At 45.2% G+C, this 17,833-nt stretch overlaps 1 protein-coding gene and 1 pseudogene across 1 annotated transcript in view; one reads left to right on the top strand and one right to left on the bottom strand.

Annotated features, from left to right (window-relative positions):
* LOC147119354 (uncharacterized) overlaps nucleotides 1-17,833 on the top strand; it is a 29,737-nt pseudogene that overhangs the window by 8,953 nt on the left and 2,951 nt on the right.
* Nucleotides 16,341-17,833, bottom strand: part of LOC147119353 (uncharacterized) — a 57,832-nt gene continuing 56,339 nt past the window's right edge. The window contains exon 2 of the mRNA XM_085984992.1: nucleotides 16,341-16,822. Within this exon, the coding sequence (XP_085841118.1) occupies nucleotides 16,379-16,822 (444 nt within the window). The 3' untranslated portion in view covers nucleotides 16,341-16,378. The remainder of the gene's footprint in view (nucleotides 16,823-17,833) is intronic.

Below are 17,833 nucleotides of genomic sequence, written 5' to 3'. Positions count from 1 at the left end.
TCGATGTTTCCTCTCTCTCTCTCTCGATGTTTCCTCTCTCTCTCTCTCGATGTTTCCCCTCTCTCTCTCTCAATGTTTCCTCTCTCTCTCTCGATGTTTCCTCTCTCTCTCGATGTTTCCTCTCTCTCTCTCTCAATGTTTCCTCTCTCTCTCTCGATGTTTCCTCTCTCTCTCTCGATGTTTCCTCTCTCTCGATGTTTCCTCTCTCTCTCGATGTTTCCTCTCTCTCTCTCTCAATGTTTCCTCTCTCTCTCTCGATGTTTCCTCTCTCTCTCGATGTTCCCTCTCTCTCTCTCGATGTTTCCTCTCTCTCTCGATGTTTCCTCTCTCTCTCGATGTTCCCTCTCTCTCTCTCGATGTTTCCCCTCTCTCTCGATGTTTCCCCTCTCTCTCTCGATGTTTCCTCTCTCTCTCTCAATGTTTCCTCTCTCTCTCTCTCGATGTTTCCTCTCTCTCGATGTTTCCTCTCTCTCGATGTTTCCTCTCTCTCTCTCGATGTTTCCTCTCTCTCTCTCGATGTTTCCTCTCTCTCTCTCGATGTTTCCTCTCTCTCTCTCTCTCGATGTTTCCTCTCTCTCTCGATGTTTCCTCTCTCTCTCTCTCGATGTTTCCTCTCTCTCGATGTTCCCTCTCTCTCTCTCGATGTTTCCTCTCTCTCTCTCAATGTTTCCCCTCTCTCTCTCGATGTTTCCTCTCTCTCTCTTGATGTTTCCTCTCTCTCTCTCGATGTTTCCTCTCTCTCTCTCGATGTTTCCTCTCTCTCTCTCGATGTTTCCTCTCTCTCTCGATGTTCCCTCTCTCTCTCTCGATGTTTCCTCTCTCTCTCGATGTTTCCTCTCTCTCTCTCGATGTTTCCTCTCTCTCTCTCGATGTTTCCTCTCTCTCTCGATGTTCCCTCTCTCTCTCTCGATATTTCCTCTCTCTCTCTCGATGTTTCCTCTCTCTCTCAATGTTTCCGTTCTCTCGATGTTTCCTCTCTCTCTCGATGTTTCCTCTCTCTCTCTCTCAATGTTTCCTCTCTCTCTCTCGATGTTTCCTCTCTCTCTCTCCATGTTTCCTCGCTCTCGATGTTTCCTCTCTCTCTCTCGATGTTTCCTCTCTCTCTCTCTCGATGTTTCCTCTCTCTCTCTCTCGATGTTTCCCCTCTCTCTCTCTCGATGTTTCCTCTCTCTCTCTCAATGTTTCCTCTCTCTCTCTCGATGTTCCCTCTCTCTCTCTCGATGTTCCCTCTCTCTCTCTCGATGTTTCCTCTCTCTCTCTCATTGTTTCCCCTCTCTCTCGCTATGTTTCCCCTCTCTCTCGATGTTTCCCCTCTCTCTCTCTCGATGTTCCCCCTCTCTCTCTCGATGTTTCCTCTCTCTCTCTCGATGTTTCCTCTCAATTCAATTCAATTCAATTCAAATGCTTTATTGGCATGAAAGTTTACAGAGAACCATATTGCCAAAGCTTACATAGCAAAAAGGTACAGTTTTCCAACATTCTGTAGGTGTCAATCGATTTGACATTTGTTGGTTACATACAATATTACTTTTAAACATTATTAATTTTAAACAGTCTTTGTACTTCATTTGGTACGTTCAATATTAATTTTAAACAGTCTTAATTTTTAAACAGTCCTCAGGTTGTGACATGTTGTTACATATTTGGCCCCAAGGTATGGTCTGTCTCCTTCTCCAAGGACTAATCTCAATTTTGACAGGTCATCCAATTCCTTGAAATCTGGGGTTGTTTGGCTTAGCTTGTTGAATAATATGTTTCTTGCTGTGTTGAATTTTTCGCATTTTAGGAGGAAATGCATCTCTGTCTCTCTCTCTCTCGATGTTCCCTCTCTCTCTCTCGATGTTTCCTCTCTCTCTCTCGATGTTTCCTCTCTCTCTCGATGTTACCCCTCGGTCTCTCTCGATGTTTCCTCTCTCTCTCTCAATGTTTCCTCTCTCTCTCTCGATGTTCCCTCTCTCTCTCTCGATGTTCCCTCTCTCTCTCTCGATGTTTCCTCTGTCTCTCTCAATGTTTCCTCTCTCTCTCGATGTTTCCTCTCTCTCTCTTGATGTTTCCTCTCTGTCTCGATGCTCCCTCTCTCTCTCTCGATGTTTCCTCTCTCTCTCTCGATGTTTCCTCTCTCTCTCGATGTTTCCTCTCTCTCGATGTTTCCTCTCTCTCTCGATGTTTCCTCTCTCTCTCTCTCAATGTTTCCTCTCTCTCTCTCGATGTTTCCTCTCTCTCTCTCGATGTTTCCTCTCTCTCAATGTTTCCTCTCTCTCTCGATGTTTCCTCTCTCTCTCTCGATGTTTCCCCTCTCTCTCCATGTTTCCCCTCTCTCTCTCTCGATGTTTCCTCTCTCTCTCTCAATGTTTCCTCTCTCTCTCTCTCGATGTTTCCTCTTTCAGTTCAGTTCAGTTCAAATGCTTTATTGGCATGAAAGTTTACAGAGAACCATATTGCCAAAGCTTACATTGCAAAAAGGTACAGTTTTCTAACATTCTGTAGGTGTCAATCGATTTGACATTTGTTGGGTATATACAATATTACTTTTAAACAATATTAATTTTAAACAGTCTTTCTACTTCATTTGGTACGTTCAATATTAATTTTAAACAGTCTTACTTTTAAACAGTCCTCAGGTTGTGACATGTTGTTACATATTTAGCCCCAAGGTATGGTCTGTCTCCTTCTCCTAGGACTAATCTCAATTTTGACAGATCATCCAATTCCTTGAAATCTGGGGTTGTTTGGCTTAGCTTGTTGAATAATATGTTTCTTGATGTGTTGAATTTTTCGCATTTTAGGAGGAAATGCATTTCTGTTTCAACCTCGCCAGCCAGACATTGATCGCATATTCTATTCTCTCTAGGCTGCCAGGATTTCTTGTATCTGCCTTTTTCAATTTCCAGTTGGTGGTCGCTTAGTCTGTACCTGGTGAGGGTCTGTCTCTGTTTTGTGTCTCTGATGGTCGTGAGGTAGTCTGCCAGTTTATATTCTCTTTTTAGGGCCCGGTAACATTCTAATCTGCTTTGGCTTTCGGTTATTTTGTTCCAATGTTCCAGGTAGGTTTCTTTGCATTTTTTAATGATTTGGTTCACTCGGATTGGTGTTTGGACGGCTGTGTTGGTCTGGGGCTGGTCAGGGTCCTGCTGAGTACTTAGTTTCAGTAGCAGCTGACTCAGGGGACTCTTTTCTGGGTTTAGCTCTTGGGTCTGAAAGGCTTTGAAATGAAGGGTGTCTGGGGAGCTAGATTTGAGGTGATTTAGGAAGTTTAGTGCTCGTTTTTGGATGTTTATTATCAGTGGGTATCTGCCTAGTTCGGCTCTGCATGCATTTGTTGGCGTTTTTCTTTGGGTGCGAAGGATGCTTCGGCAGAATTCTGCATGTAGGGCTTCTATTGTGTGTTTTTCCCATTTAGTGTAGCTTTGGTGATTTAGCGGGCCCCATACTTCACTACCGTACAGTGCAATGGGCAGGATTATGCTGTCAAAAATTTTGAGCCAGATTTTGATTGGGATTTGGATGTTGTAGAGTTTTCTTTTTATTGCATATAGGGCTCTTCGGGCTTTTTCTTTTAGTGCATTCACTGCTATGCTGAAGCTCCCTGATGCTGTAATAGTTAGACCAAGGTAGGTGTAGCTCATAGTGTGTCCTATAGTGGTATCACTGAGGGTAAACTGGTATTTCGATGTAAACTCTCGATGTTTCCTCTCTCTCTCTCTCGATGTTTCCTCTTTCTCTCTCAATGTTTCCTCTCTCTCTCTCAATGTTTCCTCTCTCTCTCTCTCGATGTTTCCTCTCTCTCTCGATGTTCCCTCTCTCTCTCTCGATGTTTCCCCTCTCTCTCGATGTTTCCCCTCTCTCTCTCTCGATGTTTCCTCTCTCTCTCTCAATGTTTCCTCTCTCTCTCTCTCGATGTTTCCTCTTTCTCTCTCAATGTTTCCTCTCTCTCTCTCAATGTTTCCTCTCTCTCTCACTCGATGTTTCCTCTCTCTCTCTCTCGATGTTTCCTCTCTCTCTCTCAATGTTTCCTCTCTCTCTCTCTCGATGTTTCCCCTCTCTCTCTCTCAATGTTTCCTCTCTCTCTCTCGATGTTTCCTCTTTCTCTCTCAATGTTTCCTCTCTCTCTCTCAATGTTTCCTCTCTCTCTCACTCGATGTTTCCTCTCTCTCTCTCGATGTTTCCTCTCTCTCTCTCGATGTTTCCTCTCTCTCTCTCGATGTTTCCTCTCTCTCTCTCTCGATGTTTCCTCTCTCTCTCGATGTTCCCTCTCTCTCTCTCGATGTTTCCTCTCTCTCTCTCGATGTTTCCCCTCTCTCTCTCGATGTTTCCTCTCTCTCTCTCGATGTTTCCCCTCTCTCTCTCGATGTTTCCCCTCTCTCTCTGGATGTTTCCTCTCTCTCTCTCGATGTTTCCTCTCTCTCTCTCAATGTTTCCCCTCTCTCTCTCGATGTTTCCTCTCTCTCTCTCGATGTTTCCTCTCTCTCTCTCGATGTTTCCTCTCTCTCTCTCGATGTTTCCTCTCTCTCTCTCGATGTTTCCTCTCTCTCTCGATGTTCCCTCTCTCTCTCTCGATGTTTCCTCTCTCTCTCGATGTTTCCTCTCTCTCTCTCGATGTTTCCTCTCTCTCTCTCGATGTTTCCTCTCTCTCTCGATGTTCCCTCTCTCTCTCTCGATATTTCCTCTCTCTCTCTCGATGTTTCCTCTCTCTCTCAATGTTTCCGTTCTCTCGATGTTTCCTCTCTCTCTCGATGTTTCCTCTCTCTCTCTCTCAATGTTTCCTCTCTCTCTCTCGATGTTTCCTCTCTCTCTCTCCATGTTTCCTCGCTCTCGATGTTTCCTCTCTCTCTCTCGATGTTTCCTCTCTCTCTCTCTCGATGTTTCCTCTCTCTCTCTCTCGATGTTTCCCCTCTCTCTCTCTCGATGTTTCCTCTCTCTCTCTCAATGTTTCCTCTCTCTCTCTCGATGTTCCCTCTCTCTCTCTCGATGTTCCCTCTCTCTCTCTCGATGTTTCCTCTCTCTCTCTCGTTGTTTCCCCTCTCTCTCGCTATGTTTCCCCTCTCTCTCTATGTTTCCCCTCTCTCTCTCTCGATGTTCCCCCTCTCTCTCTCGATGTTTCCTCTCTCTCTCTCGATGTTTCCTCTCAATTCAATTCAATTCAATTCAATTCAAATGCTTTATTGGCATGAAAGTTTACAGAGAACCATATTGCCAAAGCTTACATAGCAAAAAGGTACAGTTTTCCAACATTCTGTAGGTGTCAATCGATTTGACATTTGTTGGTTACATACAATATTACTTTTAAACAATATTAATTTTAAACAGTCTTTGTACTTCATTTGGTACGTTCAATATTAATTTTAAACAGTCTTAATTTTTAAACAGTCCTCAGGTTGTGACATGTTGTTACATATTTGGCCCCAAGGTATGGTCTGTCTCCTTCTCCAAGGACTAATCTCAATTTTGACAGGTCATCCAATTCCTTGAAATCTGGGGTTGTTTGGCTTAGCTTGTTGAATAATATGTTTCTTGCTGTGTTGAATTTTTCGCATTTTAGGAGGAAATGCATCTCTGTCTCTCTCTCTCTCGATGTTCCCTCTCTCTCTCTCGATGTTTCCTCTCTCTCTCTCGATGTTTCCTCTCTCTCTCGATGTTACCCCTCGGTCTCTCTCGATGTTTCCTCTCTCTCTCTCAATGTTTCCTCTCTCTCTCTCGATGTTCCCTCTCTCTCTCTCGATGTTCCCTCTCTCTCTCTCGATGTTTCCTCTGTCTCTCTCAATGTTTCCTCTCTCTCTCGATGTTTCCTCTCTCTCTCTTGATGTTTCCTCTCTGTCTCGATGCTCCCTCTCTCTCTCTCGATGTTTCCTCTCTCTCTCTCGATGTTTCCTCTCTCTCTCGATGTTTCCTCTCTCTCGATGTTTCCTCTCTCTCTCGATGTTTCCTCTCTCTCTCTCTCAATGTTTCCTCTCTCTCTCTCGATGTTTCCTCTCTCTCTCTCGATGTTTCCTCTCTCTCGATGTTTCCTCTCTCTCTCGATGTTTCCTCTCTCTCTCTCGATGTTTCCCCTCTCTCTCCATGTTTCCCCTCTCTCTCTCTCGATGTTTCCTCTCTCTCTCTCAATGTTTCCTCTCTCTCTCTCTCGATGTTTCCTCTTTCAGTTCAGTTCAGTTCAAATGCTTTATTGGCATGAAAGTTTACAGAGAACCATATTGCCAAAGCTTACATTGCAAAAAGGTACAGTTTTCTAACATTCTGTAGGTGTCAATCGATTTGACATTTGTTGGGTATATACAATATTACTTTTAAACAATATTAATTTTAAACAGTCTTTCTACTTCATTTGGTACGTTCAATATTAATTTTAAACAGTCTTACTTTTAAACAGTCCTCAGGTTGTGACATGTTGTTACATATTTAGCCCCAAGGTATGGTCTGTCTCCTTCTCCTAGGACTAATCTCAATTTTGACAGATCATCCAATTCCTTGAAATCTGGGGTTGTTTGGCTTAGCTTGTTGAATAATATGTTTCTTGATGTGTTGAATTTTTCGCATTTTAGGAGGAAATGCATTTCTGTTTCAACCTCGCCAGCCAGACATTGATCGCATATTCTATTCTCTCTAGGCTGCCAGGATTTCTTGTATCTGCCTTTTTCAATTTCCAGTTGGTGGTCGCTTAGTCTGTACCTGGTGAGGGTCTGTCTCTGTTTTGTGTCTCTGATGGTCGTGAGGTAGTCTGCCAGTTTATATTCTCTTTTTAGGGCCCGGTAACATTCTAATCTGCTTTGGCTTTCGGTTATTTTGTTCCAATGTTCCAGGTAGGTTTCTTTGCATTTTTTAATGATTTGGTTCACTCGGATTGGTGTTTGGACGGCTGTGTTGGTCTGGGGCTGGTCAGGGTCCTGCTGAGTACTTAGTTTCAGTAGCAGCTGACTCAGGGGACTCTTTTCTGGGTTTAGCTCTTGGGTCTGAAAGGCTTTGAAATGAAGGGTGTCTGGGGAGCTAGATTTGAGGTGATTTAGGAAGTTTAGTGCTCGTTTTTGGATGTTTATTATCAGTGGGTATCTGCCTAGTTCGGCTCTGCATGCATTTGTTGGCGTTTTTCTTTGGGTGCGAAGGATGCTTCGGCAGAATTCTGCATGTAGGGCTTCTATTGTGTGTTTTTCCCATTTAGTGTAGCTTTGGTGATTTAGCGGGCCCCATACTTCACTACCGTACAGTGCAATGGGCAGGATTATGCTGTCAAAAATTTTGAGCCAGATTTTGATTGGGATTTGGATGTTGTAGAGTTTTCTTTTTATTGCATATAGGGCTCTTCGGGCTTTTTCTTTTAGTGCATTCACTGCTATGCTGAAGCTCCCTGATGCTGTAATAGTTAGACCAAGGTAGGTGTAGCTCATAGTGTGTCCTATAGTGGTATCACTGAGGGTAAACTGGTATTTCGATGTAAACTCTCGATGTTTCCTCTCTCTCTCTCTCGATGTTTCCTCTTTCTCTCTCAATGTTTCCTCTCTCTCTCTCAATGTTTCCTCTCTCTCTCTCTCGATGTTTCCTCTCTCTCTCGATGTTCCCTCTCTCTCTCTCGATGTTTCCCCTCTCTCTCGATGTTTCCCCTCTCTCTCTCTCGATGTTTCCTCTCTCTCTCTCAATGTTTCCTCTCTCTCTCTCTCGATGTTTCCTCTTTCTCTCTCAATGTTTCCTCTCTCTCTCTCAATGTTTCCTCTCTCTCTCACTCGATGTTTCCTCTCTCTCTCTCTCGATGTTTCCTCTCTCTCTCTCAATGTTTCCTCTCTCTCTCTCTCGATGTTTCCTCTCTCTCTCTCTCAATGTTTCCTCTCTCTCTCTCGATGTTTCCTCTTTCTCTCTCAATGTTTCCTCTCTCTCTCTCAATGTTTCCTCTCTCTCTCACTCGATGTTTCCTCTCTCTCTCTCGATGTTTCCTCTCTCTCTCTCGATGTTTCCTCTCTCTCTCTCGATGTTTCCTCTCTCTCTCTCTCGATGTTTCCTCTCTCTCTCGATGTTCCCTCTCTCTCTCTCGATGTTTCCTCTCTCTCTCTCGATGTTTCCCCTCTCTCTCTCGATGTTTCCTCTCTCTCTCTCGATGTTTCCCCTCTCTCTCTCGATGTTTCCCCTCTCTCTCTGGATGTTTCCTCTCTCTCTCTCGATGTTTCCTCTCTCTCTCTCAATGTTTCCCCTCTCTCTCTCGATGTTTCCTCTCTCTCTCTCGATGTTTCCTCTCTCTCTCTCGATGTTTCCTCTCTCTCTCTCGATGTTTCCTCTCTCTCTCTCGATGTTTCCTCTCTCTCTCGATGTTCCCTCTCTCTCTCTCGATGTTTCCTCTCTCTCTCGATGTTTCCTCTCTCTCTCTCGATGTTTCCTCTCTCTCTCTCGATGTTTCCTCTCTCTCTCGATGTTCCCTCTCTCTCTCTCGATATTTCCTCTCTCTCTCTCGATGTTTCCTCTCTCTCTCAATGTTTCCGTTCTCTCGATGTTTCCTCTCTCTCTCGATGTTTCCTCTCTCTCTCTCTCAATGTTTCCTCTCTCTCTCTCGATGTTTCCTCTCTCTCTCTCCATGTTTCCTCGCTCTCGATGTTTCCTCTCTCTCTCTCGATGTTTCCTCTCTCTCTCTCTCGATGTTTCCTCTCTCTCTCTCGATGTTTCCTCTTTCTCTCTCAATGTTTCCTCTCTCTCTCTCAATGTTTCCTCTCTCTCTCACTCGATGTTTCCTCTCTCTCTCTCGATGTTTCCTCTCTCTCTCTCGATGTTTCCTCTCTCTCTCTCGATGTTTCCTCTCTCTCTCTCTCGATGTTTCCTCTCTCTCTCGATGTTCCCTCTCTCTCTCTCGATGTTTCCTCTCTCTCTCTCGATGTTTCCCCTCTCTCTCTCGATGTTTCCTCTCTCTCTCTCGATGTTTCCCCTCTCTCTCTCGATGTTTCCCCTCTCTCTCTGGATGTTTCCTCTCTCTCTCTCGATGTTTCCTCTCTCTCTCTCAATGTTTCCCCTCTCTCTCTCGATGTTTCCTCTCTCTCTCTCGATGTTTCCTCTCTCTCTCTCGATGTTTCCTCTCTCTCTCTCGATGTTTCCTCTCTCTCTCTCGATGTTTCCTCTCTCTCTCGATGTTCCCTCTCTCTCTCTCGATGTTTCCTCTCTCTCTCGATGTTTCCTCTCTCTCTCTCGATGTTTCCTCTCTCTCTCTCGATGTTTCCTCTCTCTCTCGATGTTCCCTCTCTCTCTCTCGATATTTCCTCTCTCTCTCTCGATGTTTCCTCTCTCTCTCAATGTTTCCGTTCTCTCGATGTTTCCTCTCTCTCTCGATGTTTCCTCTCTCTCTCTCTCAATGTTTCCTCTCTCTCTCTCGATGTTTCCTCTCTCTCTCTCCATGTTTCCTCGCTCTCGATGTTTCCTCTCTCTCTCTCGATGTTTCCTCTCTCTCTCTCTCGATGTTTCCTCTCTCTCTCTCTCGATGTTTCCCCTCTCTCTCTCTCGATGTTTCCTCTCTCTCTCTCAATGTTTCCTCTCTCTCTCTCGATGTTCCCTCTCTCTCTCTCGATGTTCCCTCTCTCTCTCTCGATGTTTCCTCTCTCTCTCTCGTTGTTTCCCCTCTCTCTCGCTATGTTTCCCCTCTCTCTCGATGTTTCCCCTCTCTCTCTCTCGATGTTCCCCCTCTCTCTCTCGATGTTTCCTCTCTCTCTCTCGATGTTTCCTCTCAATTCAATTCAATTCAATTCAAATGCTTTATTGGCATGAAAGTTTACAGAGAACCATATTGCCAAAGCTTACATAGCAAAAAGGTACAGTTTTCCAACATTCTGTAGGTGTCAATCGATTTGACATTTGTTGGTTACATACAATATTACTTTTAAACAATATTAATTTTAAACAGTCTTTGTACTTCATTTGGTACGTTCAATATTAATTTTAAACAGTCTTAATTTTTAAACAGTCCTCAGGTTGTGACATGTTGTTACATATTTGGCCCCAAGGTATGGTCTGTCTCCTTCTCCAAGGACTAATCTCAATTTTGACAGGTCATCCAATTCCTTGAAATCTGGGGTTGTTTGGCTTAGCTTGTTGAATAATATGTTTCTTGCTGTGTTGAATTTTTCGCATTTTAGGAGGAAATGCATCTCTGTCTCTCTCTCTCTCGATGTTCCCTCTCTCTCTCTCGATGTTTCCTCTCTCTCTCTCGATGTTTCCTCTCTCTCTCGATGTTACCCCTCGGTCTCTCTCGATGTTTCCTCTCTCTCTCTCAATGTTTCCTCTCTCTCTCTCGATGTTCCCTCTCTCTCTCTCGATGTTCCCTCTCTCTCTCTCGATGTTTCCTCTGTCTCTCTCAATGTTTCCTCTCTCTCTCGATGTTTCCTCTCTCTCTCTTGATGTTTCCTCTCTGTCTCGATGCTCCCTCTCTCTCTCTCGATGTTTCCTCTCTCTCTCTCGATGTTTCCTCTCTCTCTCGATGTTTCCTCTCTCTCAATGTTTCCTCTCTCTCTCTCGATGTTTCCTCTCTCTCTCTCGATGTTTCCTCTCTCTCGATGTTTCCTCTCTCTCTCGATGTTTCCTCTCTCTCTCTCGATGTTTCCCCTCTCTCTCCATGTTTCCCCTCTCTCTCTCTCGATGTTTCCTCTCTCTCTCTCAATGTTTCCTCTCTCTCTCTCTCGATGTTTCCTCTTTCAGTTCAGTTCAGTTCAAATGCTTTATTGGCATGAAAGTTTACAGAGAACCATATTGCCAAAGCTTACATTGCAAAAAGGTACAGTTTTCTAACATTCTGTAGGTGTCAATCGATTTGACATTTGTTGGGTATATACAATATTACTTTTAAACAATATTAATTTTAAACAGTCTTTCTACTTCATTTGGTACGTTCAATATTAATTTTAAACAGTCTTACTTTTAAACAGTCCTCAGGTTGTGACATGTTGTTACATATTTAGCCCCAAGGTATGGTCTGTCTCCTTCTCCTAGGACTAATCTCAATTTTGACAGATCATCCAATTCCTTGAAATCTGGGGTTGTTTGGCTTAGCTTGTTGAATAATATGTTTCTTGATGTGTTGAATTTTTCGCATTTTAGGAGGAAATGCATTTCTGTTTCAACCTCGCCAGCCAGACATTGATCGCATATTCTATTCTCTCTAGGCTGCCAGGATTTCTTGTATCTGCCTTTTTCAATTTCCAGTTGGTGGTCGCTTAGTCTGTACCTGGTGAGGGTCTGTCTCTGTTTTGTGTCTCTGATGGTCGTGAGGTAGTCTGCCAGTTTATATTCTCTTTTTAGGGCCCGGTAACATTCTAATCTGCTTTGGCTTTCGGTTATTTTGTTCCAATGTTCCAGGTAGGTTTCTTTGCATTTTTTAATGATTTGGTTCACTCGGATTGGTGTTTGGACGGCTGTGTTGGTCTGGGGCTGGTCAGGGTCCTGCTGAGTACTTAGTTTCAGTAGCAGCTGACTCAGGGGACTCTTTTCTGGGTTTAGCTCTTGGGTCTGAAAGGCTTTGAAATGAAGGGTGTCTGGGGAGCTAGATTTGAGGTGATTTAGGAAGTTTAGTGCTCGTTTTTGGATGTTTATTATCAGTGGGTATCTGCCTAGTTCGGCTCTGCATGCATTTGTTGGCGTTTTTCTTTGGGTGCGAAGGATGCTTCGGCAGAATTCTGCATGTAGGGCTTCTATTGTGTGTTTTTCCCATTTAGTGTAGCTTTGGTGATTTAGCGGGCCCCATACTTCACTACCGTACAGTGCAATGGGCAGGATTATGCTGTCAAAAATTTTGAGCCAGATTTTGATTGGGATTTGGATGTTGTAGAGTTTTCTTTTTATTGCATATAGGGCTCTTCGGGCTTTTTCTTTTAGTGCATTCACTGCTATGCTGAAGCTCCCTGATGCTGTAATAGTTAGACCAAGGTAGGTGTAGCTCATAGTGTGTCCTATAGTGGTATCACTGAGGGTAAACTGGTATTTCGATGTAAACTCTCGATGTTTCCTCTCTCTCTCTCTCGATGTTTCCTCTTTCTCTCTCAATGTTTCCTCTCTCTCTCTCAATGTTTCCTCTCTCTCTCTCTCGATGTTTCCTCTCTCTCTCGATGTTCCCTCTCTCTCTCTCGATGTTTCCCCTCTCTCTCGATGTTTCCCCTCTCTCTCTCTCGATGTTTCCTCTCTCTCTCTCAATGTTTCCTCTCTCTCTCTCTCGATGTTTCCTCTTTCTCTCTCAATGTTTCCTCTCTCTCTCTCAATGTTTCCTCTCTCTCTCACTCGATGTTTCCTCTCTCTCTCTCGATGTTTCCTCTCTCTCTCTCTCGATGTTTCCCCTCTCTCTCTCTCGATGTTTCCTCTCTCTCTCTCGATGTTTCCTCTCTCTCTCTCAATGTTCCCTCTCTCTCTCTCGATGTTTCCCCTCTCTCTCTCTCGATGTTTCCTCTCTCTCTCTCGATGCTTCCCCTCTCTCTCTCTCGATGTTTCCTCTCTCTCTCTCAATGTTTCCTCTCTCTCTCTCGATGTTTCCTCTCTCTCTCTCGATGTTTCCTCTCTCTCTCTCGATGTTTCCTCTCTCTCTCTCGATGTTTCCCCTCTCTCTCTCTCGATGTTTCCTCTCTCTCTCTCTCAATGTTTCCTCTCTCTCTCTCGATGTTTCCTCTCTCTCTCGATGTTCCCTCTCTCTCTCTCGATGTTTCCTCTCTCTCTCTCTCGATGTTTCCTCTCTCTCTCGATGTTCCCTCTCTCTCTCTCGATGTTTCCCCTCTCTCTCGATGTTTCCCCTCTCTCTCTCGATGTTTCCTCTCTCTCTCTCAATGTTTCCTCTCTCTCTCTCTCGATGTTTCCTCTCTCTCGATGTTTCCTCTCTCTCGATGTTTCCTCTCTCTCTCTCGATGTTTCCTCTCTCTCTCTCGATGTTTCCTCTCTCTCTCTCGATGTTTCCTCTCTCAGTTCAGTTCAGTTCAGTTCAAATGCTTTATTGGCATGAAAGTTTACAGAGAACCATATTGCCAAAGCTTACATAGCAAAAAGGTACAGTTTTCCAACATTCTGTAGGTGTCAATCGATTTGACATTTGTTGGGTATATACAATATTACTTTTAAACAATATTAATTTTAAACAGTCTTTCTACTTCATTTGGTACGTTCAATATTAATTTTAAACAGTCTTACTTTTAAACAGTCCTCAGGTTGTGACATGTTGTTACATATTTAGCCCCAAGGTATGGTCTGTCTCCTTCTCCTAGGACTAATCTCAATTTTGACAGATCATCCAATTCCTTGAAATCTGGGGTTGTTTGGCTTAGCTTGTTGAATAATATGTTTCTTGATGTGTTGAATTTTTCACATTTTAGAAGGAAATGCATTTCTGTTTCAACCTCGCCAGCCAGACATTGATCGCATATTCTATTCTCTCTAGGCTGCCAGGATTTCTTGTATCTGCCTTTTTCAATTTCCAGTTGGTGGTCGCTTAGTCTGTACCTGGTGAGGGTCTGTCTCTGTTTTGTGTCTCTGATGGTCGTGAGGTAGTCTGCCAGTTTATATTCTCTTTTTAGGGCCCGGTAACATTCTAATCTGCTTTGGCTTTCGGTTATTTTGTTCCAATGTTCCAGGTAGGTTTCTTTGCATTTTTTAATGATTTGGTTCACTCGGATTGGTGTTTGGACGGCTGTGTTGGTCTGGGGCTGGTCAGGGTCCGGCTGAGTACTTAGTTTCAGTAGCAGCTGACTCAGGGGACTCTTTTCTGGGTTTAGCTCTTGGGTCTGAAAGGCTTTGAAATGAAGGGTGTCTGGGGAGCTAGATTTGAGGTGATTTAGGAAGTTTAGTGCTCGTTTTTGGATGTTTATTATCAGTGGGTATCTGCCTAGTTCGGCTCTGCATGCATTTGTTGTTTCGATGTTTCCTCTCTCTCTCGATGTTTCCTCTCTCTCTCTCTCGATGTTTCCTCTCTCTCGATGTTCCCTCTCTCTCTCTCTCGATGTTTCCTCTCTCTCTCGATGTTTCCTCTCTCTCTCTCTCGATGTTTCCTCTCTCTCGATGTTCCCTCTCTCTCTCTCTCGATGTTTCCCCTCTCTCTCGATGTTTCCCCTCTCTCTCTCTCGATGTTTCCTCTCTCTCTCTCAATGTTTCCTCTCTCTCTCTCTCGATGTTTCCTCTTTCTCTCTCAATGTTTCCTCTCTCTCTCTCAATGTTTCCTCTCTCTCTCTCGATGTTTCCTCTCTCTCTCTCTCGATGTTTCCTCTCTCTCTCTCTCGATGTTTCCCCTCTCTCTCTCTCGATGTTTCCTCTCTCTCTCTCGATGTTTCCTCTCTCTCTCTCGATGTTCCCTCTCTCTCTCTCGATGTTTCCCCTCTCTCTCTCTCGATGTTTCCTCTCTCTCTCTCGATGTTTCCCCTCTCTCTCTCTCGAAGTTTCCTCTCTCTCTCTCAATGTTTCCTCTCTCTCTCTCGATGTTTCCTCTCTCTCTCTCGATGTTTCCTCTCTCTCTCTCGATGTTTCCTCTCTCTCTCTCGATGTTCCCTCTCTCTCTCTCAATGTTTCCTCTCTCTCTCTCGATGTTTCCCCTCGGTATCTCTCAATGTTTCCTCTCTCTCTCTCAATGTTTCCTCTCTCTCTCTCGATGTTCCCTCTCTCTTTCTCGATGTTCCCTCTCTCTCTCTCGATGTTTCCTCTCTCTCTCTCAATGTTTTCTTTCTCTCTCTCGATGTTTCCCCTCGGTGTCTCTCGATGTTTCCTCTCTCTCTCTCGATGTTTCCTCTCTCTCTCTCTCGATGTTTCCTCTCTCTCTCTCTCAATGTTTCCCCTCTCTTTCTCTCGATGTTTCCTCTCTCTCTCTCGATGTTTCCTCTCTCTCTCTCGATGTTTCCCCTCTCTCTCTCTTGATGTTTCCTCTCTCTCTCTCTCTCGATGTTTCCTCTCTCTCTCTCTCAATGTTTCCCTCTCTCTCTCTCGATGTTTCCTCTCTCTCTCTCGATGTTTCCCCTCGGTCTCTCTCGATGTTTCCTCTCTCTTGATGTTTCCTCTCTCTCGATGTTTCCCCTCTCTCTCTCTCGATGTTTCCTCTCTCTCTCTCTCTCTCTCGATGTTTCCTCTCTCTCTCTCTCAATGTTTCCCCTCTCTCTCTCTCGATGTTTCCCCTCGGTCTCTCTCGATGTTTCCTCTCTCTCGATGTTTCCTCTCTCTCGATGTTTCCCCTCTCTCTCTCTCTCGATATTTCCCCTCTCTCTCTCTCAATGTTTCCCCTCTCTCTCTCTCGATGTTTCCCCTCGGTCTCTCTCGATGTTTCCTCTCTCTCGATGTTTCCTCTCTCTCGATGTTTCCCCTCTCTCTCTCTCGATGTTTCCTCTCTCTCTCTCTCGATGTTTCCCCTCTCTCTCTCTCGATGTTTCCTCTCTCTCTCTTGATGTTTCCTCTCTCGCTCTCGATGTTTCCTCTCTCTCTCTCTCGATGTTTCCTCTCAGTCTTTCTCGATGTTTCCCCTCGGTCACTCTCGATGTTTCCTCTCTTTCTCTCAATGTTCCCCTCTCTCTCTCTCAATGTTTCCCTCGGTCTCTCTCGATGTTTCCTCTCTTCCCATCAGAAGGCTGCGTGTTTGAATCACGTCGGGGTCACCAATGTAGGAACTGGGGTTCCTAGCCGAAGAATTGAGATCAACTCAGAAAATCAAAAACAATAAAATTTAATGACCAAACGAAGCTGTACAGGAAACTGTGGGATACAATGTAAATAGGTCTGGTCTGCTTGAAAGCCTCTCTGGAAACTTAAAAATTTAGAGGGGATTTGAGGGGACATTTCTTCACCCAGAGGGTTGTGGGGGTCTGGAACTCAGTGCCTGAAAGGGTGGTAGAGGCAGGAACCCTAACCACATTTAAAAAGTGCTTGGATATGCACTTGGGATGCTCTAACCTGCAGGGCTACGGACCAAGAGCTGGGAAGTGGGATTAGGCTGGATAGCTCTTTGTTGGCCGGCGCGGACATGATGGGCTGAAATGGTCTCCTTCCGTGCTGTAACTTTCTATGATTCTATGCTGTGGGGCTCACACTAAGTCCAGTTGCTGAAAGTGATTAACAGACTGTTTTATGTTTAGTGATTCTGGGCGTGTTGCTGAGGCTTTCCTTGGATACCAAGGCTAGGAGAGGCACTCTGGAAGGTATGGGGAGCTGGGAGTTGTCCATGAGCGTAACTGAAAGTATGAGAACTGAACTAAACTACAATTAGAAAGGAGAAAAGGCCCAAAAATGGAACAGTCGGTAACAGGACATCAATGAGTCTCCTCTTGTCTTACAGAAATAAAGAACACAACAGTGTGTGTTTACACCAAAACTGGCTTGACAGAAATCCAGAAACTTAAACTCCAGCCCAGTTAAAGGGGTTAACATCAGCACAAACAAACAAAGGATGAGATTAATGGCAGAATCGAAACCCCTGCAGTCACTTGTGAACTTGCTGGTGTCTCAGTAGGTGAGATGATCGACTGAATCCCTTCCCACACACGGAGCAGGTGAATGGCCTCTCCCCAGTGTGAACTCGCTGGTGTCCCAGCAGGCCGGATGACTGAATAAATCCCTTCCCACACACGGAGCAGGTGAATATCCTCTCCCCAGTGTGAACTCGCTGGTGTGTCTGGAGATTGGATGCAGAAGTGAATCCCTTCCCACATACAGAACAGGTAAAGGGCCTCTCCCCGGTGTGAACTTGCTGGTGCTGAATAAGGTGAGATGACTGCTTGAAGCTCTTCTCGCAGTGAATGCAACTGAACGGTTTCTCATCAGTGTCAACAAGCTGATGTTTCATTAGATCTGCAGAAAGTTTAAAGCAGTTCCCACAGTCAGAACATTTAAAAGGTCTCTCGTCAGTGTGAACTCGGTGGTGTAACTGGAGGCTGGACAGCAGTGTGAATCCCATCCCGCACACACGGAGCAGGTAAATGGCCTCTCCCCGGTGTGACTGCATCGAAGAGCTTCTAGCTGTGATGGGAAACTGAATCCCTTCCCACAGTCCCCACATTTCCACGGTTTCTCCGTGGCGCGGGTGTCCTTGTGTCTCTCCAGGTTGGATGATCAGTTGAGGCCTCGTCCACACACAGAACATGTGTACGGTTTCTCTCCGCTGTGAACGGTGCGATGTTTTTTCAGGCTGTGTAACTGGTTAAAGCTCTTTCCACAGTCAGTGCACTGGAACACTCTCACTCGGGTGTGTGCGTCTCAGTGCTTTTCCAGTCACACAGATGTTTGAAATCTTTTCCCACAGACAGAAGAGACAAACATTTCTCCTTCCACATTCAAAGGCCGATGATATTCGGGTCCTGCTGAATGGAGTGACTCTGTCAGATCTTGATGTGGTGTTTGGTTTGAGTTTGCGGTGTGTAAATGCTGCCCTTCTCACAGCCTGTAAAAGGAGTTTACAAAAGCCATCACTGTGAGTCCAGGATAGAAATTGACAAGATTCTCTCCTCCTGGTTCCTAGCCAAGGGGGCCGCGCATGCGCCCTGCTGCCCCTGAGCCTCTCAAGATGGTGGCCGTTACCCCGGGCCTGTCACCAGGAGAAAGCCCCGCAGCTGCCGCCCCGCTCGGGGCAAACGCCCGGCCCAGAGGCTCTTGTTCGGGGCCTGAGGCCCACCCCGGGTGTTTGTGAAATGGATAATGTTGAGTGTTTTAATAATGGGGCCTGGGGCCGCACTCGGGGTGTGAGCAGCCCGCGTCACCCCGGGGTTCATGAACCCGCTCCCTGAGCTCTCTCACCTGATGTGTCAGCGGCTGCCGCCAAGGGCCGCGCATGCTCAGCTCACACTGCCCGGGTGACTGACGTGAGCTTCCGACCAATAGGAAGAGCGGGCAGCGGGTCCTCCAACCAATCGGAGTGTGTGAGGGGCGGGGCTTGACCTTT

Source organism: Somniosus microcephalus, chromosome 4 (assembly GCF_052327205.1).
Source record: "Somniosus microcephalus isolate GS21.2 chromosome 4, FLI_Smic_1.0, whole genome shotgun sequence".
Lineage (NCBI taxonomy): Eukaryota > Metazoa > Chordata > Chondrichthyes > Squaliformes > Somniosidae > Somniosus > Somniosus microcephalus.
Note: the sequence above shows the minus strand (reverse complement) of the source record. Positions and strands in the feature narration are given on the sequence as shown.